Raw genomic sequence first — 18,423 nt, 5'->3', positions numbered from 1 at the left:
AAAGTTTCCTGCAGGCACATGCAGGCTGTTGTAATCTCTAAAGTATATATAGCTTCAGCGAGGGAAACTATGTCACCTGTACAGGTTGGTCTGCTTGAACTTACTGTAATTCATTTTGGCATCCAAACCGTAACTAGGCAATTCTGGTACTTGGAGCACAGATCGACAGTAATATAGTAATGTGTTTAAACCCTTTAATATCAAGGGAACGTAAATTTCAGACTGCTCTCAAAAGTCTGCCAAAACCAGGTCTGATACCAAGTGCAACATTTTGAAGAAAAATTTCAACAAACAAAAATTTAGCAAATAGGAATTTACCTACCCAAAAAGAAACCCTGACATAGAAAGCATCCCAATGCCATGGGAGCTGTCAGTAAATACTAACTAGTCCTAACTAGTAGGAGGAAAAGTATTTCAATAGTATCTATCTAATTATGGTATAAATTTGGTTTTGAGACACAGATTTAATAGCTATGTTCAATATGAAACAGAAGATTTATGGTTTTTAATTCAGCATTTTAGAAGCAAAGCTAAGGTCTGACAAAACCCACTCAAGTCAACAGAAAGTCTCATTCTAGCTTAAGTAGGCTTTAGATCAATTCCCTGGTGAGCACAGGCGTTCCCAGTTGCCATCACCTTCACAATGAGTCACTACAAGCTGAGTTTCTACTTTAGATTGCTTTTCCAACACAAAATTCAAAGCCCTTACATTATATCCAAATAGAAATATTTACACAAAATGTGTATAAATATAAAGTTTATTCAGTATAGTGTTTAGAAAAATAAGTTCACATCATCTCAGAATACAAATAAAACACTTAATTGTCCAGGCACAAACCCCTATTACAGTACAACAAACATACATACTTTAGATCTCTTTGGTTGGGTAATTAAGCACAGATATGTTTGATGATACACTCCGGGGTGGCATCATCTAAGAGTGCAGTAAAGACTTCTGATTATTCCCTCCTAATGCGTACATTCCGCTTAAGTTTCATATTTGTTGTAAGGCACAATAAACCCATATCGCAGAAATAACTGGTTAGTTCTGGACAAACAGTACATGCAGCAAAAGAACAAACATCCTCTGAATGCGAATCCTTAAAGTCAGAAGATTCACCCCCTCCTTGAGTTCAGAAATTTAAGAAGCTAGTTTTAAGTTATATGAAACATACAAGTAAGGTATAAAATATCCTTCAAGATAATAACTGCTAGGAGATACAGGAAGACTTCAGGCCTCCTTGCTTGTAAAATGTCATTACTTTTGTTTCCAGATTTATAAAATTACCATTCTTTTTACGATTTGAGATGCTTCTTGATCACAAGCACTAGGCAATTCATGCCCCGGGGAGTCCTACACGTGTATTTCATATGAAACTGAAGGGATGAACCCTTTTGGTTGTTCATCTGCCCTTGCTAAGAAAAGTGCACAGGCACTGGAAATCTACGTACAGGAAAAGCTCCTGTGCACGCAGGGCCAAATTCTGTCCTGCTTAGTTTAACTGAAAACAACTGTTGAGGCGATTTTGCAGGATTTGAAGTCAGAATCTGTCCATTATTGTCATTAATCTCAGGTTGATAGTAATAACAATAAAGACGGTTCTGGCCTTCACTTCTGGGTAAAGTAGCTTTCTGAATGCATCTTCCTGAATCCACAGGCAGGGTAAAAGCAGTAAATGGAAAGAGGTATATGCTTCAATAGAATGTGACCATTCAGTTATAACTGTCAAGTGTCAGCCTTGTGCACTGGTTCATGCTGCCACCATATACTGGGCCAAATCTGTCCCTGATCCAACTCCAGTGAAATGAATGGACCATATTCTCGGCTGGTGGGAAAGGCCATTAAAGTCAATGGAACTGTACTAGTTTAGCCCAGCCGAGGACCTGGCCAATATATATCCATGATTTATGTGGCTGAAATGTTCTTTTAGGTAAGACCACAGGAATAATGCTGCAAATAGTCCAGACAGAGCATTCAATTCAATATACTTCTGGTTCTCTGCAAAACTCTGGGCAAAACAGAGGCAGCTTTAATTAAAAGTAGTAAAGAACAAAGGGGTTTTTAACATCACGGTTTGTAGGAATTTGCTTAAACTTTAAGCGTATTTTTCAAAGCTGAGTCTGGGACCAGAAAAGTAGTAGAATTTGGCAATGTTTCCTGTAAGATTTCCAGTGGACTTACAAGTTACAAACATATGTGAAGTTGAAACGATCCTTTATTCTCATCCATAACAGATAGGGAGGGAGGAGAAGGAACATGTATGCCAGATAGACATACCTTCCATTTAAACAACAGAATGTGATAATAAGGACTGTCTGTGGGGCTTGGATGCTCGCTGCCATTCACGTGTGTGGGAGATGAGCATCCATATCCCCTAAACACCATGTAAAATCCTCAGTTTGATATCAATAGAGCAATGCCTTATTTACAGCAGCCAAAGATCCAGCCCCAGACGCCTTTCGGGGCTTTGTGTACTGTCTATTTAGAGCAGTTAGCCTGCTTGCTTGAGGGCCACATAATAAAAACTGACCCTTATTTTACAGTAGGAGTAAAACTACTATTTAAATATCTATTTTAAAAACACTGTACCGTGCAATGAGTCTTTATATTGTGCATATGTACCTGCAGAAAACATGAGGTTATAACTACCTTATCTGGAGGGAGTGACACTTATTTTCAATGGGAAAAAGAAAGAGTAAAACATAATAATAAAATAAGTTACTCGATATCTGGAAGACTAGAATAGATTAATCTTACTTTGTCCCAAACCACTGCTTTTATGTACATCCTCTGCTCCCACTGAAGAGTGGGAAGTCTCCTATTAGAAGTATACAGACTCCATGATAGGCGCCACTGTAACAACATACACAGTTTTCACATCAACTGTGCTGCAAAGTCACGGAATTCAGAGCCTCAGTAACACAACAAATGCAAAATTAAACAAAAAGTAACAGGTACTGGCATAACACCACAGCCTTTTCAGTTATGAGACCTGATCGCGTCAACAACTGAGAGAGTGCTCTGAAATACTCCCTAGCTTGCCTCCAAATATAGTCTGAGCTTCACAGACAGAATGTTAAGCCCCAAACAACTCCTTCAGAGCCATGCACACATTCTCCATTAACATGACAATGATACAGGGTCCTCCTAATTTTCCACACGGTTGAACAAATTCATGCAAAGCAGATACAGCTACTGTTATCGTCATCATCATCTTGGTTTTATGGGCAAAGAAGAGCTGGGAAGCAGATCGCTTGTGCTGGAGCCCAGCAAACAGATAAACAAGCAGAGCAGAGAGAACTCCGGACTAGCCAATTCCCTGCTCATGGAGATCCCCTGAATGTCAAGGGAAGTTGTGCCAGGGGAACATATAGCTCCATGTTCTGCTTGTGATCATCTCCACTTTAAAGCACTTGCCTTAAACACCGTTTTTGCTTGGGGGCATGTGGGGACAGCCAACTGCTTATAGGCTGCTTCTGTTTGTAGAGCATCAGTGACTCGGTACAGCTGCGACGATGTGCACGCCTTGCTCTTCCCTTTCCCTGCACCCCTAGAGACTCTGGCTCGCAGGATGGACTCCAGTGCTTACCAACAGAGCTCAGCTTCAAGGTTCCACAGAATACCTTGCCAAACACGCTATATTCAATATAGTGCAAAACAATAGCGAGGATGCCTATGCCATGCTCACGGCACACAGAAAAAAAATAATCTTCATTCCTCAAAGGCTTTCCACAGAACCGGTTACCAACCAAGACAGAAACAGACTGGGATGTGCTACCCCTATTCTCTTTCCTTTCTATTCTTTTTGTCCTTTACAAGTGATCTTGTTTTGTCCTAAGCCTGATTCAGAGCCCACAGAGGCTTATGAAGACACTTCCCACTGCCTTCCAAAGGCTTCAGACCAGGCCCCTGATGAGGGTGAATACATGCTTTAGTTACTGTATATATTCACATTAGAATAAAAAAAATAATAAACCAAAACCACAAAGATTAACAGCATGTCATTTTTATACATCTGCATTCTTATTATTATTTTAAAGCTTAAGGATGTGCTTTTCCATGCTACAAAAACTCCTCTGAAGGAAAGGTAACATCTCTTCCACCTGTCCAGAGCCTGCCTGCCTCTGCTGTCCCTGGCACAGCGCAAAGGGAGAGGAAGTCCATCCCCAGCCAGGCAGAGACCATGGCTGCTCCCACGAGCCCTTTGAGCAGATGCAGTTCCCACCATCATCCCCGATGCTGCATATTCTGAAGGATATATAAATACACACTTAAGTGCACTCCTGGATGGGGGCCTGCTTGCTTGAACAGCAGCGGAAGCCCTCGCTCACGGGCTATTTGGCCAATGGCTCCATGTAAACATGGGGCTCCCTTCCCTGGCCTGCCCATCCAACGTTCCCTGCTCATCTGCCCGCGGCTGGAGCCAAGACCTTTCCCTCGGCAGGATGGCTCTGCCCATGATCCCTCCCCGGACTCCTCCTGCCTTGCTGACGCGGTGCAGAAGGACCTATCTTTGGCTCTCTGCAGCACTAGTAAATGTAACCCATGATGACTAAAAGACTTAAAACTCTTCTTACTCGTGCAAGTAGGGGCACTGAAGTCAGCGGGTCTACATGCAGAAGTAAGGCATCAGGATTTGGCCCTGAGGACGGATATTTGCAAATCAGTGTTTTCATTCCTCCTGCCACTGTGCTTTAGTAACAAAGATAAGGCCACTAGGAAGAAAGGCACGTGGAATTCTGTAAAAAATACACAAAAAGGTTCAACTAATTCGCAAGTTACTAACAAAACAAACAAAAAAAAACCCTGAACACAAAGACAGAGAGGGTAGAGACAGGGACCTCCTGGGTTTGTGAGACTGGGAGTTCATTTTCTAGTTTCAGTGTGATTAACATTTTACTTTTACAGTCTATTGCTTGAAAAACTACAAAAAAGTAAAACCTTGTCAGAAATAACTACGTTTACTTCCTGCTCAAACAATAAAAATAAATTAAACAGCCAGAAAATGCTTTCCTTTTCAATGCATTGTGTCTAAAGTGAAAGGGAACATAAACCATAAATAAAATCCATTGTACTAATTTTAAAAAAGTCTCCTTTATAAGAACTGAAACAATATTTACATTCATACTGGAGAAAAAGCTTCTGAGTTGCATAATTAGAGTTTCAAAAGATGCTTTTTCTGGTGCACTGACAACATGCTAGCTGTAGCATTTAGAAACCTGTAAATGTTTGATGCAAGATTTTTGGTTTGAATGCAAGTCTGCTGTAAAAAAGCAAACACACCAGTAACAATATTATTTTTGATTTTGTTTTGTTTCTTAACCTCAAACAACATAAAAGTAGCCAGCGAGGTATCGTCTAGAGTTCCTTAAAAATTTCTCAATGCCCACGGACTAGAAGTAAACAGCAAAAACGACTGCATTGTTTCTACTTTTTTGGAGCGAGATTTTTGTTTTTTTTTTTTTTTTATCTAAAGTTAGGAGTGTATACTTACTGTTGAGAGTATGTTGTACTATGGAGAGTCTAGCTAAAATATCAGGGTAGTATCTGTTAGCCAAACCTGTACCCATTCACTCGGTACTTGCCCCGGCATTTCCTTTCTCCTTTAATCTGCTTAAAAGAGAATACTGCATGCAAACCAAGTGTGGCAACCTAATTCCATTGCCGGCCATTCCTCTGTACATTGATTCAGACCATTTAAATGTTCTTCTGTTTTCTTTAAATGAAAAAAAACCAAAACACCCACCAAACAAGAAAAAATAAAACCCACTTGGTGCTTGTTAGGGCCTCAACAGGAGACTTATCTACTAAAACAGAAAGCAAGAAAAAAAAAGTTACAAGTCTTGCATATCTTCATCCATCTGAACTGTCTGCAGTTTGGCAAGTTCTTTTTTGTCCGTTTCCAGTTCTTCACAAACCGTGTCAACCATGTTACTCATAACATACTTGGATTTCGAATCCAGCATCATTAAATTGCCAGTTGACTTACTCTCAGAATTAGGTAAGAAATTCTCTTTGACATCAGGTACAGCTTGCAGGACTAACCTGTGCTCTCTGACAAAATCTTGATGTACTTGTGCAGAGGGGTGGCTGACACGGTCTCCACTTGTAGAAACTATTTCTCCAAGCGCAGGCTGTGCTGTAGAAATGGACAATAGATCTTGACTGGTAATGAGGGAACAGTTCTGAAGGGTTGCATAGTTAGTGTTGCTGATAGATATCACGGTAGAGGTACTGGTCACGGGGGACGACATGGACTGGCTCTCTGAGATACCAGAGTTCAGTTCTGCAGCATTTAAAAGAGTTGGTGGTGTGAGGGAAAAATTATGCGAGGGCGTTACATTCACTAAGGAGGAGGCCAGGGACTGGAGTCCTCCGCTGGATATATTTTCAGAAGACATGTTTACATTTAGTTGTGTGTTCTGACTGACTGGCATCAACTGAGAAAACACGAGGCTTCTTTCCAGTCCTTCTTGCTTGACAGAGCCTACTGCCTGGCCTGAATTGGGAACCGTATAAACGACTGCACTCGGAGCGAGGGGGCTGAAGAAAACCTTTCCTTGCTGCACTGTTGAAGACTCAGTTGTAAAAGTTCCTCCATCAGATGTGCTGGGGTTTACTGAAACATTACCTAGAGAAAGGGAAGCAAAAGAAAGGAAAACACGGATTAGAGTTGGCAGAGAGTTTTACAGGCATTTTGTTAAGACATTTTGGTCTTTTTTATGTTTGCAGTACACACATATGCAGATATTCCATGCAACGCAGAACAATGCTGTTTATTACAGGTGAGAGAAAATTTGGTATGAAGAAGTAAAAGCCATTAATAGAAACTGCTTCTAGAAAGAAAAAAAAAAAAAGTTCTGGTATATTAGGTAACTTTCAGACTCATTAAGGGGCAAACATTCCCCAGCCATGTGACTAAAATGAACATGCTTTGGCCTTCACTAGTTGCCACCACTCCATTTCTATCTAAGAATAGAAGCACGAAAAGCTATTAAAGATAGTTCAGTGACAGACTACAGCTTGTGTGTGGGAACTGGAGACACGTCACATGAAATCCACTACTGCTGGGCAGAACCGACCTGAGTCAACCTGTAAAGAAAACATCAAAATCCAGTAACTTCTATCGGATTAACTAGGTAGTCCGTCAAGCACTCAGACGTATTGCCTTTCACCTCGCTTTATCATGTGTTTCGAAAAGCCTAACTCTACTACATCCACCATGCCATGTAAAGTCACCCAGGGACTGCCTACCCCCACTGAGAGCCATGACACTGCTCGCGTGATGTCGTTGCTAGTCAAAGCAAGAAGTGGTGGCCAGAGATGACCTTAAGTTGGTTTTACTGGACATGCCATGTAAGTGGTCATTATAATAATTTCTAAAGTATGATATACTGGCTCTCGGGACTTCAAACACCTATCTTTCTCAAAAGCAGTTTAATTTTAAGGGGCTATAGTTGGAGACACATGAGGGGTTTTTTTGCAACAGCACTGAAGATGCATTTCTCACCTGGGGAGTATGTTAGTTCCCTATTCATTTCCATTGATCAATGATGATTTTTTGGAAGTTACTCTTATGTGTAAACTGAATGAAGAAAGTGAAACAACTTTAAGTTACCTGGCAATAAGATATCATTTACTATAGCTTACTTAAAATAGCCTGCAGCACACTGCACTTGGAATAGGCAGCCAGCTATCCATCCTTTTCATGTTAAGAAAAACAAAAAGAAATCAAAGCAGCAAATACAGTTCTTGACTTTTCTCTGCCCTAGACTAGACATATGGTGGATCATTCTCCAATAGCAACTTGGTTTTAACAATGGGAAAAATGTTCAGAGAGGAACTTATGAATCTTAGGACTTTCAAATAAAATAATCCCATACTACTTAAGGGACAAAACTTTTTCACCTTTGCTGGCTGTCAGTTTATGCCTTAGAGCATGTGGATTAACTGGCTTCTGTGATTAGAGGTGTTATTCAGACTAAACATCTTCTCTTTTTAATCTTGGTTAAACTAAGTACCAATAACTTCCAGTGACTGGAAGTGCCACGTTTTAGGATCTTTTAACTTTGCACCCATTTAAAATGTGTTTGTACAGCTTCAGTGTTCCTCCCTGTATTACTTTAATGGCAAGAATAATTCACTCCCTGTACACATTTAATTCAAATAAGCTAACACGAGCACAGTTTGATTTTTCATATAGTACTCACAGCTCCTGAAACTAGGCAGATTCATTCAAGTTTAATCATTTTCATAACCAAAGATACAGTGGCTAATGAGTAACAAAGCTGTTCAGTTGTGCTTTATAACTGACCTGCTTCAAAACGTGGATCCAGAACTAGGCTTGCGCTCCCTGGAATTCTTCCTGGCTGGCCGTTAAGTTTCAGTCTATGGTATGTTAAGACAAATGCTAAGGCAAACTTGGGGAGGAGCCTGCACACTTGGCACATGAACCTGCGATGACATATTTCCCTTGGACTGAGGGCAGTTTATCCAAATATCCTCGCGTTTTATATCTATGAGCTATTGCGTATTTCTATTGTTTCCCTGCAGTTTAATCTTTCTTAATTATAGGACAGAAAAATGTACGAGTGTAACTGCTTGGTCTTGTTGTGTCTATAGTAATTTAAAATTTATTTTTATGAAATACTTTGGTTAAAAAAACAAAAAACCGAAAACAACGACCACAAGAACAACAACGGTAACAATTTCCAGCTGCCGCAATTTTCGTTTTTATGAACCTTCTCATTAAAAGAATTCAATGGCAAATGGGGTATATTTTGAATTACTGAAACGTGTAAAATTTGCAGACATTTGTGAAGGCTAGTCTCACAGACTTCTGAGAAAAGCATGAGATGAAAGGGGTGTAAAATACCAGACCTCCTTCTCTGCTCTTAGAGAGGAGCTTGGCCTCACGTAAGTCTGCCCACAAGCATAACCCATATAAAGGAAGTAAAAAGGAATTATTTGATGTACTGTGCGTGGCTGAGATACAATCCTGGTACCTTGGAGGATAAGTACCACAGCTTCTAAAATGCTAAGTGTGCCCGATCCGAACTTTTTCTCATACCTCTTACCGCAAGAGACAAAACTTTTACCTTGTGAAGCTGCCACTGAAACAGGAGGCAGCTGCAGAGAAGAAAAACCAATGCTTCCGTTCAGCAGCTGGCCATTTGTTCCTGAATTGGGGATCTGGACAATGCCATACTGGTTTATTTGGACAGGAGCAGTAAAAGTAACTACGGAGCCTCCATCTTGAGAAGCAGCAGTTTGTATGCTTTCCCTTTTCACCTCTGAGCTTGGTATCAATCCCGGGAACGAGACCGGGATGTTGCTGGGGCTGAAGGTGGCTGCTGCAGTGTTGGGGACTGAAGCCTGAACAAGTTTGAAGTCCTTTACATCTTCTGATGAAGACGACAGTATGTCAGTAATGGACACCCCGTTGCTCACAACGCTCGATGTGGTTTTGGGTGAACTTAAGGTAACCGTCTGTGAAGCCCCCACACTGAGTCCATTGAGAATGACACCGTTGGGTCCCTGAAGAAAAGAGCTACCATTGAGAAAGACGGGAGAGGTACTGGCAGGCACGAGGTTTCCGTTCAACAAGACACCAGATGAGCTCAATGCTATTTTAGTGTTTCCGAGCTGCTGCATGTAGACGGGCTCCATGTGGCCGGCAAGGCTGAGGCTGGTAACGCCATCGGATGAGCTGGGGAGCGGATGGGGAGATAAATCCTCCTGCCCCTTACTGGATTCATCTTCTGTGCTAGGGTTGCCATCTGACTCACTATGGGAAAAGGCAAAGTGATGACATTGCATTACCACGGCATGCCAGTGAGCTCTGCACCAAGGGGGAACTCCTTGCTTTTATACAGTTTGTGAGAGTTTTCCCCGAATTATTTTTTCTGTGTTTCGCCTTTACAAGGCACTTCAAGCGGATTTCAAGTCAAGGGGGAAGGTTTCTTAGAAAGGGACACATCAAACCAGCCGCTCGCTGAGAAGAAACTTTACAGGCTGGATTACGGACGTGTAAATAAATCTCCTCTCCCTGGCCATCCGTCCTGGGCGACCGAAGGGGGCTGCCCGAAGGGGGCTGCCCGGGGCCCCCCCTCCGCCGGCCCAGGCCGCCCACACGCGTGAGACAGGCTGCAGCCATTTGGCAAATGGCTGGGCAGCAGCGGCAGGGGGTGAGAACAGGCCGGGAAGCGCCGCCCGACCCTCCCGGCCTGGGCCCACCGCCCCCAGGCCCCCCGCCAGCCCCGGGAAGGGGCGAAGGCCCCGCCAGGGGCCGGGCCCGCGGCTGCCCCCAGGTGCCAGCGGAGGAAAGGGGGGGGGGGGGGGGGTGTTTGTGCCGCGCCCCGCAGGGCGGCCGCCGCCCCGGCCCGGCCGAGACCCTCCGCCGGGTTTTTTTCGCTGGCTGGTCCGCCCTCCACTGCATTTTTCGGCCGCTCCCTCCCTCCTTCCCTCCCTCCCCCCTCGCCCTTTGATGTGTCCCGCGGAGAGGGGGCCGCGGCGGCACAATCGCGCCCTTGGTTGAGAAATGCCTTGGGGCCCTCCGCCGGCCGCCGCTTTTTTCCCCTCCCTTCCTCCCCCTCTCCCCGCTCTTTCTCTCCCCTCCCTGCCCCGGGAGGAAGGCAGGGGGCGGGAGCGGGGAGGTCACCTCCACCTGCCCGCTTCGCGGCGCCGAGCCCCCGCCGCGGCCCCTCCGGGACGGGGGCGGGGAGGAAAGTCGAGGCAGAGCCCCGGGCCGGGCGCGGGCGGAGCGGGGCCGGGCGGGAGGGAGGGAGGCTCTCCCGCCCCGGCGGGGAGCGAACGGCCGCGGGGCGGGAGGCGGAGGCCTGCAGCGGGGCCGAGCCCGGCGGTGCCGCCGCTGAGGCCCGGCGCGGCCGGCCCCGCTCCCCCGCTGAAACCCGAGCCCGGCCCGCTCCCGAGTCAGGTTTCAAAACAGAGCGAGCGGCGGGACCCCACACCCCCGCGCGTCCTCCGGCCGCCGTCAATGATTAACTCTGTCAGGCGCGACAATTAAATAAAAACAAGCGGGGGGGGGGTGGGGGGAAACAAACAATTCTCCCCCTCGCCTCCCGTCCGTTCCGCGGAACCCGCCGCGCCGCCGGCCGGCCGGCGGCTCCCCCGGCCCGGGGGGAAGGGGCGGCGGCGGGAGAGGGGAGCGCGGGGAGGTGGAAGGGGGCGGTGGGGGCCGGGAAAGTTTCCCGGCGCTGCCTCGCATGCCTGCGTGCCCCGGCCGGGTGGGTGTGTGTTGGGAGCGAGGGAGGGGGAAGGAGGGGAGGACGAGGCGCACCGAAGGTAAGCGCCATGTTTGCAAGGGAAGAAAGAGCCGGGAAGAGGGAAGGGAAGGCAGGCCGGCGGGAGAGGGGGGCGGGGAGGAAAGTTTGCCCTCACCTTTTGGACTGGGTCTCGGAAGGGTTGCGGTCCCGCTGCCTGCGGTTCTTGAACCAGTTGCTAACCTGGGTGAGGGACAGCCCAGTGATCTTGGCCAGGTTGCGCTTGGCGGCCGGCGAGGGGTACCGGTTCTGCATGTAGAGCTCCTTCAGCGCGTTGCGGGACTTCTCCTTGAAGCAGTAGACCGTCTCCTCGCCGTCCCAGATGGTCCTGGGCAGAGGGTATTTCCTCCGCAGCCTGTACTTGTCCACCGCCCCCAGGGGTCTGCCCCGGGCTCGCTCCGCCTCGGTGTAGCGAGCCTTGTACCAGAGCTCCTGCAGCAGCGGGTGGTTGGAGGAGTCGAAGTTGTGGCTCTCCAGGATGCTGTAGAGCTCGGCGTAGATGCCCTGGTGGAAAGCCACCAGCGCCCGGGCTTTCATCAGGCTCTCGTTGCCACGTAGCAGATCGCTCGGGGGCAAAGACCACAGGAACCTGGCCAGGCGGTCTAGGTTCCCACCTTGCTGCAGCGCCTCGCAGACGCAGGCGACGTGATCCGGGGAGAAAGCCAGGGGGGTCTGCGAGGAGGAGGAGGAAGAAGAAGAAGAGGAGGAGGAAGAGGGAGAGGAGGCAGCATGGTGATTCCTGGCCAGGAGTTCCGTGTGGAGCAGTACCTGGTCTGCGGCTCCCTCCTCGCCGGCGGCGGCGGAGCCTGCGTGCTCCATGGGGAACGGGGCAGCGGCGGGAGGGGGCGGCGGCGCGGGGTTGAGGGCTCCCGCCGCGGCCCCATCGGGGGGCACCTTGCTGGCTTCAGAGAGGATTTCCATCACATTTTCCTGCTTGATCTCCACCGAGCTCGTGATCTCGTCCGTGGGGGAGGCAGAAGACATCTTTCGGTTTGTTTTCTTTTTTTTTTTTCTTTTTTTTTTTTTTCCTTCCCCCCCGTCCCCTTCTCCTCCTCTCCCCCTTCCTATCTCTCTGGAAAATCCACTCCTCCTCCTGCTCTTGGCCGGCTCTAGCCGATCAGGTTTCCTCCCGGCCACGCAATAACCATTAAAGATAGCTGCTATAGCAAAGTAGTGTAAACGGGCTCCTCTCCGCGGCTCCCCCCAACGTGACTCCCAGCCCCGCTGCAATACTATATGGCACCGCAGCCTGCTGGCCCGGCCGCGCCCGCCCATTGGCTGCGCCGCGTCGGGGGGGCGGGGGCTCCCGCGTCTCCAGGGCAACCGTCAATCAAGCGGCCCCGCTCCGCTCCTCTCCCCTCCCCACCTCCACCTGGAGCGCGGCGCCCCGCCGCAGGGACGCCCCCGCGGGCGGCGAGGGGAGGAGGCGGCGGCGGGTCCCCTCACCTGCGCCGCGCCTTGAAGCGTCTTTCCCCGGGCGGGGACGGTAGAATTAAAACTCTCAGGGTGCGAAGCGGTGCAGCCGCGGTTACCCGGGCTGAGGTACGGCACCTCTCCCAGGCCGGGAGCGGGGAAGCCCGCTGGGGAGCTACCAGCCTGCAGCGGCTTCCTGTTAATTACTCATCAGGCAGGAGTGGGCCCTCCTCTCCCTAACAACGGGATCTCTCGGGCCGGGACAGCCTCCTCCCTCTCCATCCCCCCTCGGGCAGGTGCTGCCCAGGGCGGCTTGTACCTGTTCGGCCCGGCCGCTCCAGCCCTGCCCGCCGCCGGCTGGCTCTGCCTGGGAGCGGAGCGAGCCGGGCCCCCGCGGCTGGCGGAACGCGCGGGGCAGCGGGCGGTGCCGGCGGGCCGCTTTGGCGGCGGCACCGCGCGGCGGAAGGCGGAAGGAAGGAGCGGAGGGAGGGAGGGAAGAAGGGAGGGAGGGGGAGGCGGCGGCAGCCATGGATGATCAGGGCTGCCCGCGGTGCAAGACCACCAAGTACCGCAACCCTTCCTTGAAGCTGATGGTGAACGTCTGCGGGCACACGCTGTGAGTGGGGCCGCCGCTCCGCCCTGAGGAGGGGATGGGTGCGGTGAAGGGAGAGGCAGTGCGGCCCTGCCCAGGGCTGCTTCGCTGCCGAGGGACCGGGCGGCGGGGCCCGTGGAAAACGGACGCTCCCCCGGCCTGGCGGCGCTCCGCCGGGCCTGGCGCAGGCGTTTGTGGGGCGGCTCCGGTTCCCTCGTGTCCCCCCGTTTGTCTCTCCTGGCGGCAGCCAGTGGTTCCCTCTCGGGCCGGGGGCTGTGTCGCCGTGTGGGGCTGAAGCGCTGCTTTCGGCTGCTTCTCCGCAATTAATGACTCGGGGGCTTGGCGTATGTAATGACTCGGTACCGGCTCCCGTCCCGAAGGGGTGTGAGGCTTCGGGATATAGAGTGAGGAACGTAGAGAAAAATACGTTTCTCATCAACTTAAACGCGTCTCGTTTGTATTTAATACTGTAGTTGGATAACTAGGGGGAAAAAAAAAAAGTTGATTTGTTTTATTTTTTTGGCGTGATAATTTTCCTGAATGGCGAATGCTTTGTCTAAAGGTTTGATGCTGTTTGGGGTGTTGGAAAATCCTTCTCTGAACTGGTGCTGATGGTGTTGTTTACTCATTCGGTATTTTTTTTGTAACAAGAGTCATGACTTTTTTTTCTTTTTTCTCGAAGATGAACCCTTAGATAATTCCCACCGCTGTCTCTAGGTGATTTCAGTCACACATGGTCTGCACTCATTCACTTTCAGATCTGGAGATCTTCCTTAGTTAGTGTGGAAGTTTTAAAGGCTCTACTCCAAATCCTTTCTAGATGCACACGATAGAAACCTCATACTGCAGTAGCAGCCCTTTCTGGTTTGTTTGGTGTTTTTTTGTGTCTTTTCATTTTTCCTATATATATATATATCGAGTTGTTTATATTTTTAAACTGCATGCGAATTGCATTCCAAAGACAGGCTGAAAGCTTTATTTAACTTGATGTAGGTGTTGTAAGTGAGCAGCATAAAGGAACTGAATTGTAATGAAGGATTTATGTGGTTTTTGTTTTTTTTTTTTTTGTTTTGTTTGTTTGTTTTAAAAAGCATTAGCTTTCATCCGGTTCCCTGATCCTGTTCTCTGCAGCCACACAAGGACTTCTGTTGCCAGGAGGGAAGGTGTGTGGGAGAGCAGCAGATGATCTGGTAGCGCTGGCGTGGGAGATAGAGGCAGCAGGCCCCTTTGGTGACAGTGGTGCTGGCTGTGTAAAAGTGCAGTGTTAGCTGGAGTTCAAAAGACAACAGCTACATTTAGGCAAGGCTGTGCAGCTTTAAAATGATATTTCTATCTTCTGTTTCAGTAAAGATCAAAGGACTAGTGGTCTTGATCATCTTCTGCTTTCAAGCTCCTCTAGAGTCACTTCCAGCAGAGGACAGCATGTTTCAGTTTGCTCTCCTGCTTTGGTTCTCAATATTTTTTGTTTGTAGCTGAGCTTCACTTGAGAAAGTTAGTCATGTTTTGTGTTTTACTGGGTCCAGCTGCTGATGCCTTATTTGGGGTTGATGTCCCTGTCTCGCTTTCCTTGTTTCTTCCCAGCTGTACAAGGACTGCCTCGGATTCCCCCAGCTCTTCTTGTTTGCACTTCTGCATTTGACAATCGGTAGTCTGGATCTGTGTGGCCCTGGATTGAGCCAGCCCGGTATCTCTGCAGGGTGCTAACTGGGAGGGGGCTATGCAGACCCACACAGATTGAATTTACCTGGACCCAGCAAGGTCTGTTAGTCCTTACTTTATCTTCCCAGCAAAGGGTGTCTCTGCAGCTGGGCACCACCGCTTTAAAGCATATGTGCATGAGGGTAAAGTTGAAGTCACTGTGTAAGATCTCTGGATTTCTTTGGCTTTGTTGTAATCAAGGACTCTCCATCTTGATGTGGTTCAAGTGGGTCACTTTTCCTCTATAATATCCTTCCAATAACTCCTTTAAGATTGTGGTTTTTATTATTATTTCAATATGATGTTACAGTGCCTTCATGCTGGACATAATTTCTTAATAATGGTTAATAAATTCTTGTAATAACTGATCTAGAAGCTGGAAGGTCAGATGAGGCATCTGTGAATTAAATATGAAGGGGGAAAAAAGGGAGATAATTGACATTTGTTCTTTCACAAATTCACTGTGTTTCAGGCACAAGGAAGGAACGTCTAACTAATTCTCAAAGCAAGTGAGCTAACATAAGTTTCTGATGGAGATTTACCTTTCTTAGGCGATCTATTCTGATAGTTTGCTCTTCTTACCATGGAAAATACTTCTCCTAATTCCTTATCTAAATTTATTTGCTATAATTTAAGCATTTAAGAATTCTAACATGCATTTTACATACCTTGCGAACTCTTTATTACACCTCTTCTACAGGAATGTGTCACGTATTTTGGGAGCTTTCTCTTTGGTGTTTTCCACACTTAGGAAATCCCATTCCTTCAATCTCCTCTCTTCAGTGATTTTTTGTAATATTTTTTTTTTGTTTACATATACATCTGTGGGCGATTCTCACTGCTTTTCTTGAGGCTTTTTCCACTTGGTTTGTGTGTTTCTGGAACACTGGAACTGGACGCGTTGCTCCGTCTGAGTCCTTAGTACAATAGGCAGAGTCAAAATTGTTTCATGTGCTTTTCTTATGCTACCTGCATTTCATACATCGCATTAAGACAACGAGTCTTTACGTATTGCTTTTTTTTTGGTGGTTTGTGTGATTTATGTTCAGCATGAACCCCAGATTCTTTAGCACCTTACCATTCAACATATCTGGGCAGAACAGCATTTAACCACGCCTTCCATGTTGTGTTATGCAGCTGATTATTCTATTGTATTTTCTCTGTCAAACTGCATATTATTTCAGGTGACTTTTTCACTTGCTTCGAGTGACTTTGGATTTTGAGTCCTTCTGTCAAAGTGCTTGTAACTGTCCCAGATTATCCTCTCTTAACTTAAAAAAAAAATGACCTTTCTGTCCTGGTATTTTTTAATGTATAATTTGTGGACAAGATGTTGTCTGGGAGATCTTCAAAGTTGTTGTTTGTGACCTTAAGAAATCAAACTGAGGAAGAGAAAAATATGGAGTTGCCTGCAGTAAATTCCTTGCTAAATAGCCTTCCCCTCCCCCTTCCCCCCCCAGAAGTTACTATTTGTAACAGTGGAGAATGCTAAAAGATTAGAGCCCCGTGAATGGGTTTGCTACCTATTTTCTCACTGACTGAAATAATGATAACTTATCTCTGGGTATGGGTTTCCGATCATCTGTCAGTACTTCAGTATGTACTGTATTTGTTTAGATTATATGACTGTCAATTTAAGAGTGTCAAAAGTGCCCTTAAACCAAAACTATATTACCTCTAGTTGCAGTTTCGCTACCTACGTTGTTACTGTGTCATTGGAGGAAACTATATTCATTTGATATGATTTGCTCTTAACAAATTGTGCGTTGGATCTTATCTGCTTCGCTATCTGAATATGCAGGAGCTAGGTTATTTGCCTGATTATTTCAGCATCTTCCCAGGGACTGACAGTAACCCTGACTGGTCTGTGTTTCCCTGTGTATTTGGTTTCCTGCTCTTTAGAGGCAGGTGCTTTTGCCCTTCTTGAGGCTGCTGAAACTTAATGCAGAGAGCAGAGATGATCTTTGATAACTACTTTAGTCAGTTTTCAAAGGGTAAATATTATGTGTACCAGATCTGAAAACCCTGAAGTACTCTTTTAATGCGGTAACCCCTGAATATAGTGCATAGGTTTATGGACTACCAGTCCATAGGTTTATGGAAGCTTATTAAGTTGTCTGCAGAAGCATATTGCCTTTATCATGCTTTCTGTTTGAAGCTTGCTGATAAATATGGGTGGAAAAATTCAGAGTCTTGACTATATTAGCTTAGAAGGTTTGGAGCAATTGCTCTAACGTGTTTCCCAGTTCTTCCCTGTGTTCTTGCTCTTTTTGCTGCTATATGAGTTACATTAGGCAGTTAATCCGTCTTAGCGAATGAGGATTGATGCAGAAAACGCCCCAAGTGCTTTGGCGTCATCTGTTAGAGATTTTCCTTCCCATTGAATAGTGGGTTAACGCACTCCTACTTTAACTGCTCTTTCTTTCACTGGAGGCATTCTGAAGTACTTCCACGTTACCTTCAGTGTTGCCTTACAGTAGTTGCTTTGACCTTTCCTGTTTTGTTAACTGTGCTGTTCACTTTAAGTGACCCTCAGTGATTTGATTTGCACTTGTGCAAAATCTCTTGAATTTCATATCATTAAAGATCATCCTGTACTTAGCTGAGATGATTTGTCAGTAAGCTTCAGATCTTTCTCCTGGGTTTTAGATAGCTTGTGGTTTTACTGTTAGTTAATTTTCTTTATTTTGTGGTTCTCTGTTTTGCCCTTCTGAAGAATTGCGAGAGTTGCCTTCTTATGCCCTCTGTCAGCCAAGTTGTTTTCACTTTCGCGTTCTTAACCAATTCCTCCCCTTTGGTTAGAATGAAACTAGAAGAGCCTTCCTCTTACAATTTTTTTCTTTTTTTTTCTTTTCATTTTTCTCTTCTCACCTCCTATATAAACGAAGTTAATCTCAAAGTATTTGAGAACTTGTTTGGCAATGTGCATCCTGTTCCTTGTTTTTTGACAGATGTCTGGAGCGAAGGTTCCTGTTGCTATATGAAGTCCTGTGCTTTGGAGGTTTGGCTGGTTAATTCTTCTCCTCTTCCCCACTTCATTAATTTAAATCTCTCTCATCTGCGGTAGATACTATGTGTTAGAATATCTCTCTGTGACCTGGATCCTGCCAACAAACTCATTGTAGCTCTTAGCACCAACTTACGCAGATAGCATTTCTCCTTCTTTGTCCTTTGCGTATCTTCCTGTGTCGGTGTGCGCGACCCTATGTTAGAATAACTCACAGTGGCTTTCTCCTAGTGCCACGTGTTTGCCATGTTCAGTTCCCCTGTAGTCAGTGGTGTTCTGGAATGTGTTTGTGTCCGCTTGTGGCAGAGCAGGGGTTAGCATGCTGATAAGCACAGCAGTGTTTTGGTGGAGATAAGGGATAGGCAGATGAGTGTGAGAGGATGAAATCGGACATTGGGTCTCAGCTGTAAACATCCTTCAAGTTGGGCTT

General features: G+C 46.6%; 2 protein-coding genes across 2 annotated transcripts in view; one reads left to right on the top strand and one right to left on the bottom strand.

Annotated features, from left to right (window-relative positions):
* Positions 1-742: 742 nt before the first annotated feature.
* Positions 743-12,607, bottom strand: SIX4 (SIX homeobox 4). Its single transcript, XM_054200464.1, has 3 exons — positions 11,402-12,607; positions 9,100-9,788; positions 743-6,632 (listed from the first exon to the last, which is right to left on the bottom strand). Exons 1-3 carry the CDS (start codon positions 12,556-12,558, stop codon positions 5,836-5,838), a joined length of 2,643 nt encoding a protein of 880 aa, XP_054056439.1. The 5' UTR covers positions 12,559-12,607; the 3' UTR covers positions 743-5,835.
* Positions 12,608-13,188: 581 nt separating this feature from the next.
* The window catches only part of MNAT1 (MNAT1 component of CDK activating kinase), a 127,163-nt gene continuing 121,928 nt past the window's right edge, over positions 13,189-18,423 (top strand). Inside the window, exon 1 of the mRNA XM_054200469.1 lies at positions 13,189-13,312. Within this exon, the coding sequence (XP_054056444.1) occupies positions 13,224-13,312 (89 nt within the window). The 5' untranslated portion in view covers positions 13,189-13,223. The remainder of the gene's footprint in view (positions 13,313-18,423) is intronic.

Source organism: Rissa tridactyla, chromosome 4, assembly GCF_028500815.1.
Source record: "Rissa tridactyla isolate bRisTri1 chromosome 4, bRisTri1.patW.cur.20221130, whole genome shotgun sequence".
NCBI classification, from domain to species: Eukaryota; Metazoa; Chordata; class Aves; order Charadriiformes; family Laridae; genus Rissa; species Rissa tridactyla.
The sequence above is the reverse complement of the archived record's forward strand: the minus strand, read 5'-3'. Positions and strand labels throughout refer to the sequence as shown.

Excerpts from the sequence above, each read along its gene's own strand:
- SIX4 (XM_054200464.1), bottom strand. The coding sequence starts at position 12,558 with ATGGGCGGGCGCGGCCGGGCCAGCAGGCTGCGGTGCCATATAGTATTG. Across the intron at positions 9,789-11,401 it reads TCCGAGACCCAGTCCAAAAG|TGAGTCAGATGGCAACCCTA; the intron begins GTGAGGGCAAAC and ends CTTTTCCCATAG. Across the intron at positions 6,633-9,099 it reads TTCAGTGGCAGCTTCACAAG|GTAATGTTTCAGTAAACCCC; the intron begins GTAAAAGTTTTG and ends CCCTTTCTCTAG.